Below are 12,274 nucleotides of genomic sequence, written 5' to 3' on the forward strand. Positions count from 1 at the left end.
TATACCATAATAAATAAAACACTCTTTAAATTCTCTAAGTTGTTTCATTCCAAAATGACAATTGTAAAAAAAAAAAAAATGACAATTGTGAAACATTTTGATTAATTTTTGTTCTCCCTCTTTAGGAGGGAAAAATGAAAGGGATAAAAGAGGTACAGAAACATAAATTTGAAGATGGTAAATTAAAAAAAATAAAGAGATGTCATTGCCACCAAAATGAAAATTTAGAAAAAGATTCTTGTCTTTATTCCCAAAGTTTGTAATATGAACACTATTTTTAAAATATAATATAGCATTTAAAATTAAATTTGAGAGCTATAAAAATCCTTAACTGTGTGACATTATTCAGTGAGAACTTGCCAGATCTGGCGATCCTTCAAATATGAGATAAATATTCAATCAAACCATAAAAGTCCTCATAACCAAATGCCAAAAAATAATAGCATATTTCCCTTATCTAAGTACATATAGCAAGTATTCTAGCCACATAGGAGATACACAAATACAACTAAACTTAAAATACAGAGAATCATCTATTTTATTCAGATAAGAGCTGATGTTGCTTCTTGTTTTTCCTTTTTCTCCATATGGAAAACCAAGTTCCTAAATTTATATCAGTAAATAAAGGAGTATGCAACCTGTTTAATCTATGCCTGTTTTACTAAACTATAACCTAGAAATATTAACTGTCATTATCTCGTAAAGATATGATTTTTTATATATGTGATCTCAACAGAATATATGAAAAATACATCTATATATGCTTAGTTTCTTATATATTGTATGTTTTTCACAATCCTTTAGTTTCCCTTGTTGAAAACCTTAAATTCCTAAGGCAAAAATTTTCAAAAATTTGAATAAGGTGGGCAGCCTGGGAGGCTCAGTGGTTTAGCATCGCCTTCAGCCCAGGACCTGATCCTGGAGACCAGGGATCGAGTCTCACGTCGGGCTCCCTGCATGGAGCCTGCTTCTCTGCCCCCACCCCCCTCTCTCTCATGAATAAATAAATAAAATCTTAAAAAAAAATCTGAATAAGGCTTTGGCATATTATGAAATATAATTACCTTAAATCATAATTTTGGTTTTTAAATAATCTGACTCCTATAAAATGAAAGCTACAAGTAATATTACTACTATCAAAATTTGAGAATCATTCCTAGCACTGCCCACTTACTCTAGGGGAGACAGTATTTGAACATTCCATATAATAGGAATTTATTTTGGGGGTGCCTAGGTGGCTCAGTTGGTTATATGTCTGCCTTTGGCTCAGGTCAGGATCTCAGGGTCCTGGAATTGAGCCCCGTGTCAGGCTCTGTGCTCAGAGGGGAGTCAGTGGGGCTTGTCCCTCTTCGTCTGCCCCTTCCTTGTTCATGTTTGTGTTCTAATAAATAAAATCTTAAAAAAAAAAGGTATTTTATATAACAAGAATTTATTTATTTTTTAAAAAGTTTTTATGTATTTATTCACAGAAGACACAGAGAGAGAGACAGAGACATAGACAGAGGGAGAGGCAGGCTCCTCAGAGGGAGCCTGACGTGGAACTCGATCCCTGGACTGGGATCACACCGTGAGTCGAAGGCAGATGCTCAACTGTGGAGCTACCCAGGCACCCCTATAACAAGAATTTAAAGCCTAAAATGGGGGCACCTCGGTGGCTCAGTCAGTTAACTGTCTGATTTTGGTTCAGGTCATGATCTCGGGGTCCAGGGATCAAGTCCCACATTGTACTCCCTCCTTGGTGGGGAGTTGGCTTGTCTGTCTCCCTTTGCCCCTCCCTACCGCTGGTTCATGCACATGCAGTCTCTCTCAAATAAATAAAATAAAAATTAAGCCTAAAATGAAGGTACAGAAGAATTTAGAACAATGAGCATAACTAAATAATGGAAACTAAAAAGACCTAGGAAAAAACCACATCATAAACTCCACAGAAAATATACCCTTTAATTCCAAAAATGTCCCCAAACATAAAAACCTATATTAAAATAAATAAAGAACAGAAATATCAATAAGAAATATTCAGTTATCTAAGTCTTAGATGAAATGTTGATTACACATGAAATAATCATAAAAAGCAAAGATACGGTCCATTTAAAACAGCTTGAGTTTACTCTCATCTGGTTTCTCAAATGCACTGTGTAGTATATATAAGGAAGGAAATTAAGTAAGGACCTTTTAGTTTAAGTTTTAGTACCTACGAAAAACAACGTAAAAAAAAATGGTACCTCAAAATATTTGAAAAGAACACGAGTGAGTGTCTCTCTGAAGTGGGAAGGACATAGTACTGACTCGATAACCACAACTCGGCGGTCTCTAGGATTCACCAACAGATGCCTGGAAGGTGATAGTTTTTATTTATAAAATTAAATAATAAAAGTTTGTATTTATTTTGGCACATAAATGCAATTTTGTTAAGAACAGAGAAACTATACTACCTTAGCTCAAGATGCTTTATGACAAAAAGACATCTTCATTTTATAACCTAGGAAATATAACATTCCTGACCTCTTATCATATGCCACGTACTATGTCAGGATCTTTATTTTATAAATTTATCTCAGGAAACAAATGCTACAGTCTAGTATGAATACACACTTGAGCCATTAAAAAGATTTTTTTTTATTTTTTTAATTATTTTTTAAAAGATTTTATTTATTTATTCATGAGAGACACACATAGAGAGAGAGAGAGAGGCAGAGACACAGGCAGAGGGAGAAGTAGGCTCTATGCAGGAAGCCCAATGCAGGACTTGATCCTGGAACTCCAGGATCACACCCTGAGACAAAGGCAGATGCTCAACTGCTGAGCCACCCAGGCATCCCAGGTGTTTGTTTTTTTGTTTTTTTTTAAGACTACAAAAGTAATATATGCTCATAAAACTATAAAACTCCAAATATAACAGAAGTTTGTAACTTGGAAAATATCTTATTCTTACTATCCAGAAACTACCACTTATAGCAGTTTGTATATTGTCATTATTGTCCATACATATGAATGTATTTTAACAGAAGTGTTTAATCCAGGGACACCTGGGTGGCTCAGCAGTTGAGTGTCTGCCTTTGGCTCAGGGAATGATCCTGGGATCCTGGGATGGAGTCCCGCATTGGGCTCCCCGGGAGGAGCCTGCTTCTCCCTCTGCCTGTGTCTCCGCCTCTCTGTGTGTCTCTTATGAATAAATAAATAAGATCTTAAAAAAAAAAAGTGTTTATTCCATAGGTGTTAGTCTGCAACTAGCTTTTTTTCACTTATCAATATATCTAAGACATCTTTTGTATTACTATGTATAGATATAGAACTCTTTTTTTAATGCCTGTAAAGTCCTTTACTATATGGATATATAATAATTTAATTACCCAACCCCCTTTATTAATGAGCATTCAATTTGTTTTCAGCATTTCCTTATGCTTGCTAGTTTATGTAGTCTTCAAATACATTTTGGAAAAGGTTGAAAATAAACAAAAATGGCAGTAGAGGTCACCTTTTTTTTGGCATCAGATGTAATACAATGAAATATCACTATGACTGGCATTAGGAAAATCTAATCACAAAAGCTGGAAAGAAAAACAAACACAACTGCATCTTACCTGAAATACAGTATGTGGATGAATTCCTTTAGGTAGGAATACAATTCTTCTGTATTGATATTATATTGAACAACTTTGATAGGCTATAAAAAATTAAAATTATGTATTAATTTATAACAAAATAATCTCAAATTAAAATATGCTTATTTATTGTACTAACACGTTTTCTGGTAATCAAAAGTGATTTGCATTGAGAAAAAATGTGAACATTAAATATAATTAATCACTTAAATTAGGAATCTTTAAAAATTGGCCTAAGATGACAGAACTTTTTGGTTTCTGGGGGTAAAAGTATGTGTTCACAAGTAGACAGCTATGCTCATCTGCACTGTTCTTTCATTGGTCTTACCATTTCCTTAGACACTCTAGACTTGATCCAGTCCCTATAAGTTACTCTCAAAGCAAGGACACTTTCCCTTTTATAAAATCACCCACTTAATTACCTGTAAAATGTCTACCTTGCCATTACACTACATAATCTAAGATGGAAGAAGTATTCCTGGTTTGCTTATGATATATCCTTTTCCAACTGACACAGTACCAGGCACAAAATACATGCTCATAATTCATAAACATATGAATGTTTATGTCTTACATTATGTAAAAGTGAGAACATACACTATCAGCACTAAAACAGTATATGCAAACACTGCCAAACGATGAATGTTAAGTCAATACCAATACATAACAAGGGCTTCACTTATGATCCTCAGAAAGCGCTAAGTACTCTGATGCATTATTTACTCTTTTAATGGAAAAATCATTAGCTCAGCTAATTTAATGATTTTATGGAGCTTAAAGAAGACTCCAAACCATGTATGGCTGATTCTACATTAATCTTCACATATACCTGTCTTTTAAAGATGAATATAAAAGCTGAAAGCACTAAAAAAAAGTATCAATGAGGGGATCCCTGGGTGGCGCAGCGGTTTAGCGCCTGCCTTTGGCCCAGGGCGCGATCCTGGAGACCCGGGATGGAATCCCACGTCGGGCTCCTGGTGCATGGAGCTTGCTTCTCCCTCTGTCTATGTCTCTGCCTCTCTCTCTCTCTCTCTCTGTGACTATCATAAAAAAAAAAAAAAAGTATCAATGAGAATGTTAAAAGTTTTAAGTCTAGTAAGGAATCTATCTAGAAATTTATCCAGTATCACGCTAACTTCAATTATTATAAAGTAAAAGAACATGAAAAGTAAATACACGGGAAATTCCATCACATTTTGAATATCACACTATAGGTATCTATTATATTTCTGGTTTATCTAAGGATTTGCAGAAAGTATTTTTAATCTACCTATCTATCTATGTACCTATCATTCATTCAAGTAGGCTCCCTGCCCAGCATGGAACCCAACGTGGGGCTTTAACTCATGACCCTAAAATCAAGATCTAAGCTGAGATCAAGAGTCAGCCACTCAGCCAACTGCACTACCCAGGCACCCTTCCCAACCCCCATTTTTTTTTTTTTTTTAAAGTTTGTATTTAAGTAATCTCTAAACCCAACAGGGGGCTAGAACTCATGACCCTGAGATCAAGAATTGCATGCTCTTCTGACTGTGCCGGCCAGGTGCCCCTAGAAAATTTTGAAATCAATAAAATGATTCCCTAATCAAGCATTATTAATAAAAAAAAAATTGTGAAAAAAACTTTTCATGTTGATCTTAATGCATCCCAATACCATATATAAACTGATGTACTCATCTACTCTGCTATAATGTGTGTTTATAATACCAAATATGATCTTATTTTCATTGTTAAATAAGGAATAACGTCTGCATAATGTGAAATTTGTATTAGTTCATGTTGAACAAGAGCTGAAATTATGATACTAGAATTACAACTTTCATCAAGAAAAGGAAAGTCATCAACTCACTGGCCACACAGGTAGGAATCCTTTCATATCTATTCTTCAAAAGCTTAAATGAGAGGCACCTGGGTGGTTCAGTGGGTAAAGCAGTTGAGATTCCAGAGACCTTGGATGGAGCCCACAATAGGCTCCCTGCTTCTCCCTCTCCTCATGCGTGCATATGCTCTCTCTCAAATAAGGAATTAAAATCTTCAAAAATTTAAATAATCTTGAGGCAGGGGCTTCCTTCTCAAACCAGACCCTTTTCATGACTCTCTTCTTGGCTACATTTCATCTTGATTCCACCTTAACAATAGCTCCACGGGCTCAGAACTCACTTCCATCTGTACTGTCTTAGCACCCATTGACCAACATTTTCAATCCATTCTTCTTCTTCTTTTTTTTTTTTTAGATTTTATTTATTCATGAGAGACACAGAGAAAGAGAGGCAGAGACACAGGCAGAGGGAGAAACAGGCTCCCTGCAGGGAGCCCAATGTGGGACTCGATCCCGGGACGCCAGGATCACGCCCTGGGCCGAAGGCAGGTCCTAAACCACTGAGCCACCCAGAGATCCACTCAATCCATCATTCCATTTTATTTTTATATCCCTAAGAGAGCCTCCAGCCACTCTCAATTGCAAACCAAAGCTATTCTAATTTTTTCCTGAGGGATCAGTTATTACTCTAGCTAGCACTGTAATTTCAAAGTTACATGGGTTTTACACGGTCAGCTCCACCATAAGCCTGTTTTTATTTGTGACTGAAGGGAAGTTGTTCAGGAATGGAAATATTAAGTTATAGCAAAAGCAACTGCATTTGATTTTAACAGGTGAATTTTATACTACACAAAATTATTGTTCCTGTTGTTCTACAATTCCTGATCTGTCAAATTAGTTTTGGCAGGAAACTCTTAAGATGAAATAAAGATTTAAAATTTTTTTCTTGTAACATACACATGTTATTATTTAGCACTGTTCTAATCAATTTGACTTGAAGTTACACTAAAAAATATTTTATCCAAACTTGTTCTATGAGCCAGCATCACCTTAATTCCAAAACCAGACAAAGACCCCACCAAAAAGGAGAATTATAGACCAATATCCCTAACACAGATGCAAAAATTCTCAACATGATACTAGCCAATAGGATCCAACAGTACATTAAGAAGATTATTCACCATGACCAAGTGGGATTTATCCCTGGGATGCAAGGCTGGTTCAATACTCGTAAAGCAATCAATGTGACAGATCACATCAACAAGAGAAAAAACAAGAACCATATGATCCTCTCAATAGAGGCAGAGAAAGCATTTTTTCAAAATAGAGCATCCATTCCTGATCAAAACTCTTCAGAGTGCAGGGATAGAGGGAACATTCCTCAACATCTTAAAAGCCATCTACGAAAAGCCCACAGCAAATATTCTCAATGGGGAAACACTGGGAGCCTTTCCCCTAAGATCAGGAACACGACAGGGATGTCCACTCTCACCACTGCTATTCAACACAGTACCAGAAGTCCTAGCCTCAGCAATCAAGTAACAAAAAGAAATAAAAGGGGGATCCCTGGGTGGCGCAGCAGTTTAGCGCCTGCCTTTGGCCCAGGGCGTGATCCTGGAGACCCGGGATCGAATCCCATGTCGGGCTCCCGGTGCATGGAGCCTGCTTCTCCCTCTGCCTGTGTCTCTGCCTCTCTCTCTCTCTGTGTGACTATCATAAATAAATAAAAATTTGAAAAAAAAAAAAGAAATAAATAAAAGGCATTCAAATTGGCAAAGAAGAAGTCAAACTCTCCCTCTTCACAGATGACATGATACTGTACCTAGAAAACCCAAAAGAGCTCACCCCAAGATTGCTAGAACTCATACAGCAATTTGGCAGTGTGGCAGGATACAAAATCAATGCCCAGAAATCAGTGGCATTTCTATACACTAACAATGAGTCTGAAGAAAGAAATGAAGGAGTCAATCCCATTTACAATTGCACCCAAAAGCGTAAGATACCTAGGAATAAACCTAACCAAAGAGGTAAAGGATCTATACCCTAAAAACTACAGAACACTTCTGAAAGAAATTGAGGAAGACACAAAGAGATGGAAAAATATTCCATGCTCATGGATTGGAAGAATATTGTGAAAATGTCAAGGCTACCCAGGGCAATTTACACATTCAATACAATCCTTATCAAAATACCATGGAGTTTCTTCAGAGAGTTGGAACAAATCATCTTAAGATTTATGCAGAATCAGAAAAGACCCCGAATAGACAGGGGAATATTAAAAAAGAAAACTAGAGCCGGGGGCATCACAATGCCAGATTTCATGTTGTACTACCAAGCTGTGGTCATCAAGACAGTGTGGTACTGGTACAAAAAGAGACACATAGATCAATGGAACAGAACAGAGAATCCAGAAGTGGACTCTCAACTCTATTGTCAACTAATATTCGACAAAGCAGGAAAAACTATCCACTGGAAAAAAGACAGTCTCTTCAATAAATGGTGCTGGGAAAATTGGACAGCCATGTGCAGAAGAATGAAACTAGACCATTCTCTTATACCATACACAAAGATAAACTCAAAATGGATGAAAGATCTAAATGTGAGACAAGAATCCATCAAAATCCTAGAGGAGAGCACAGGTCTCCCTTTTTGAACTTGGCCACAGTAACTTCTTGCAAGATACATCCATGAAGGCAAGGGAAACAAAAGCAAAAATGAATTGTTGGGACTTAATCAAGATAAAAAGCTTCTGCACAGCAAAAGAAACAGTCAACAAAACTAAAAGACAACCTACAGAATGGGAGAAGATGTTTGCAAATGACATATTAGATAAAGGGCTAGTATCCAAGATCTATAAAGAACTTATTAAACTCAACAGCAAAGAAACAAACAATCCAATCATGAAATGGACAAAAAACATGAACAGAAATCTCACAGAGGAAGACATAGACATGGCCAACAAGCACATGAGAAAATGCTCCGCCTCACTTGCTATTAGGGAAATATAAATCAAAACTACAATGAGATATCACCTCACACCAGTGAGAATGGTGAAAATTAACAAGACAGGAAACAACAAATGTTGGAGAAGATGTGAAGAAAGAGGATCCCTCTTGCACTTTTGGTGGGAATGTGAACTGGTACAGCCACTCTGGAAAACTGTGTGGAGGTTCCTCAAAGAGTTAAAAATAGAAATGCCCTACAACCCAGCAATTGCACTGCTGGGGATTTACCCCAAAGATACAGATGCAGTGAAATGGCAGGACACCTGCACCCCAATGTTTATAGCAGCAATGTCCACAATAGCCAAACTGTGGAAGGAGCCTCGGTGTCCATAGAAAGATGAATGGATAAAGAAGATGTGGTCTATGTATACAATGGATTATTACTCAGCCATTAGAAACGACAAATAGGGCAGCCCGGTGGCGCAGTGGTTTGGTGCCGCTTGCAGCCTGGGGTATGGAGCCTGCTTCTCCCTCTGCCTTTGTCTCTGCCTCTCTCTGTCTCTATGCATAAATAAAATCTTAAAAAAGGAAAAAAAGAAAAAAAAAAAGAAACAACAAATACCCACCATTTGCTTCGACGTGATTATGTTGAGTGAAATAAGTCAATCAGAGAAGGACAAACGTTATATGGTCTCATTCATTTGGGGAATATAAAAAATAGTGAAAGGGAATAAAGGGGAAAGGAGAGAAAATGAGTGAAAATATCAGTAAGGGTGACAAAACATGAGAGACATCTAACTCTGGGAAACGAACAAGGGGGAGAGGAAAGGGAGGTGGGCGGGGGGTTGGGTGACTGGATGATGGGCACTGAGGGAGGCACTTGGCAGGATAAGCACTGGGTGTTATGCTATATGTTGGCAAATTGAACTCCATAAAAAAAAATAAAAAATACAAAAGAAAGTTTTACAGGGCAGCCCTGGTGGCTCAGTAGTTTAGCTCCACCTTCAGTCCAGGGTGTGATACTGGAGACCCAGGATCCATGTCCGGCTCCCTGCATGGAGCCTACTTCTCCCTCTGCCTGTGTCTCTATGTCTCTGCCTCTCTCCCTCTCTCTGTCTCTCATGAATAAATAAATAAAATCTTAAAAAAAAATGTTTCACAGCATTTGTTTTGCTAAACTGTTAAAAAATAAATAAATACCTTAGGCAAGCCAGCTCTTTTTATCACGCTAGGAATAATGCATCTTGGACCAGTTTCTCCAGCAAATCCACACCTGCAAATAAAGAAAAAATTGAAATATTCAAGTTATAACACTTTTTCTAGGTATTTGTCACAGAAACAAGTTTTTCTGGATTTGTTTCAAAGCAGTAGTCACAAAAACATATATGGAAACATCTCTGATGATGTATTCAAAGGGACACAGAAACTAAGAAAAAATTAATACATCTATATTCATAATTGTGTATTTCAGGTAAAAAAAATGGTTTCAAATTAGTGATACTGAAATAAACCAGTATATCATTTCAGATCAGCATGTACTTTTTTTACAGTTTTAAATTTTACCTGATTTTAGGCTATACATCTCTACAACTCTGGATTTGTATTACATTGTATGATTTCATTTAAATCATGAGTTATTCGAAATTCCATCACTCTAACATTATTAGCTTCCAAACTGATATGCTTCCTTTTGTTTTTGCTTTTTACAAAATGCATATTTGACATAATCACTGTTCCATATGTCATAAACTTCATACAATAAGCTTCTGCCCACATTATAGTCTTCATTATGATTTTAAAAACTGCATAATATTCCATCTTTTAAAACATGATTCTTCTATTTAGGTATTTGTACATATGTTTCATGTTAATAAAACAAAAGTTTTCTAAAAATGTTGCTAAGCATAATCACCATGTAAGTTTAGTTTTAACATGATCTCTCCTTGTCCTGCCTAGTTTTCAGTACCGCTCTCCTTTCCTAAATAGCTCTATCTTCTACAAGTTACATCTCCATGTTTACTTGCACCAGTGCTCCTCAAATTCCCCAGGATGCAACCCACTGGTTGACTTCAACTCCTTTCTTTTACTTCATAAATTCATCTTATCATCCTCCTCTTGATTTGTCAATAATTGTCTTCCTATATAGTAACTTTCTTTTTATTTAATTTAATTAATTAATTAATTTGACAGAGAATGAGGGAGACCACAGAAGGAGGAGCGGCAGGCAGAGGGTGAGGGAGCCCAACAAGGGCTCTATCCCAGGACCCTGAGATCATGCTCTGAGCCAAAGGGTGGACCCTTAACCAGCTGAGCCACCCAGGTGCCCCATACAGTAAGTTTCTGCTTCTCATTTCTTCCCAGCCAGAGTAATTATCTTTGGGTGTCAGCCCTAAGATATTTATTATGCTATTAAAATAGACATTTAAAACAAAACAAAACAAAACAAAACAAAACAAAAAAACAGGGCAGCCCGGGTGGCTCAGCGGTTAAGCAGGGCCTTCAGCTCAGGGCCTGATCCTGGAGACCCAGGATCGAGTCTCACGTTGGGCTCCCTGCATGGAGCCTGCTTCTCCCTCTGCCTGAGTCTCTGCCTCTCTCTTTTTCTGTGTCTCTCATGAATAAATAAAAATCTTTTAAAAATTTTTTTTAAAAAAAGGAAAATATAAATAAGGGAGGATGTTGCATTGAACAGTAAGAGAACATCATGGACCAAGAACTACTTTTAATCCAATTCTGGAGCAGCTGAGGTCCAATACTTCAATAGATGGTTCTGAGCACTTATTCAACAAATTATTATTAAATACCTACTGTATACTAGGCAATGTTCAGATTGACGATTCTCAGATACTTCTATTTCAAGAATCTACATAAGAGGTAATTCAGGCTGTTACTTTCCTCTCAACCCCAATCCACACAAGGGCTTGCCACCTGATGTCCAAGCGCCACTGTGATCGTCCGCCAACCTCCGACACCGTGTGCAAACATTTTAAGCTTTGTGTTATCTATAGCTTTCTTTCTGTCATCAAAGAGATTATGCCATCCAAGACTGAAAACCACTACTCTAGTGTTTAAAAGTTGCCTTTTCAAACATGTCAAATTCCGTAATCTAAGAGTTCGGGGCCGGGGAAACAAAGGATCTCGAGTCTTACCTACGGGGCTTCTTCACCTCTTTATGTGTTCAGTCTCTCTAATCTGACTGCCTACTCCAGCCGGGGAGCGATGGCTCTGTCTTACACTTCAATTCCCAGTACCAACAGACGCTCCGTTCAACAAATATTTACGTTATAGTTCGGTTGTCACCTTCCTAAGCAAACGAGCCCGGGATAAAGGTCTAAACCATCGCTGTCATCCCCTGCGTGGATGACACCAAAGGATCCGTTCGGTGTGGGGTGACGACCCGGGGCAGCGGAGAAGACAATTCTCCCGAAGCCGCCTGGGCCTCTCCAGGAGTCAGAACCGGATCCTCGGGATTCGTATCGTCCTCGTTGAAAATAAACAGTAAGGGCGGTGATTCGAGGAGGTGCTGGAGGAAATAGTGGAGATGTGGTAACCTGCCCGGCGAGCCCGGGAGGACAACCCCGGCCGGGCCCCGACCACCCGCCCTCCCCTTGGGACGACCGTGGGAGCCAGCGTCGCCGCCACTCACTTGGTAAAAGCCTCTCCCAGGTCTATCACGACTGCCGTTTTCTCCCCGCCGCTCCCTAGGCCTTCATACAGCGGCATGGTAATAAAGGCAACCGTAAGCACGGGAGCTCCCACACCGGGCCCACCAGCTTCGGCTCTCGAGCGGCGAGCCCGGGCCGACGGCACACGGGCGTGGCGACGGCGGGGGCCTCGAGTTGCGGCGGCGCGCCGAGCCCGGGCTGTCCCAGGATGTGCCTCACTCCTCCTCGGATCCAAATCTTCGC

General features: G+C 38.6%; 2 protein-coding genes across 2 annotated transcripts in view; one reads left to right on the forward strand and one right to left on the reverse strand.

Annotated features, from left to right (window-relative positions):
• Window positions 1-12,209, reverse strand: part of ACTR10 (actin related protein 10) — a 30,385-nt gene extending 18,176 nt beyond the window's left edge. Inside the window, exons 1-4 of the mRNA XM_055303874.1 lie at window positions 12,013-12,209; window positions 9,567-9,639; window positions 3,582-3,664; window positions 2,223-2,331 (exon numbers count right to left, since the gene is read on the reverse strand). Of these exons, the coding sequence (XP_055159849.1) occupies window positions 2,223-2,331; window positions 3,582-3,664; window positions 9,567-9,639; window positions 12,013-12,089 (342 nt within the window). The 5' untranslated portion in view covers window positions 12,090-12,209. The remainder of the gene's footprint in view (window positions 1-2,222; window positions 2,332-3,581; window positions 3,665-9,566; window positions 9,640-12,012) is intronic.
• Window positions 1-12,274, forward strand: part of ARMH4 (armadillo like helical domain containing 4) — a 195,055-nt gene that overhangs the window by 23,192 nt on the left and 159,589 nt on the right. The gene's annotated exons all lie outside the window — the stretch shown is intronic.

The sequence above is a fragment of the Nyctereutes procyonoides genome, unplaced genomic scaffold (genome assembly GCF_905146905.1).
Source record: "Nyctereutes procyonoides isolate TBG_1078 unplaced genomic scaffold, NYPRO_anot_genome, whole genome shotgun sequence".
In the NCBI taxonomy this organism is placed as follows: domain Eukaryota; kingdom Metazoa; phylum Chordata; class Mammalia; order Carnivora; family Canidae; genus Nyctereutes; species Nyctereutes procyonoides.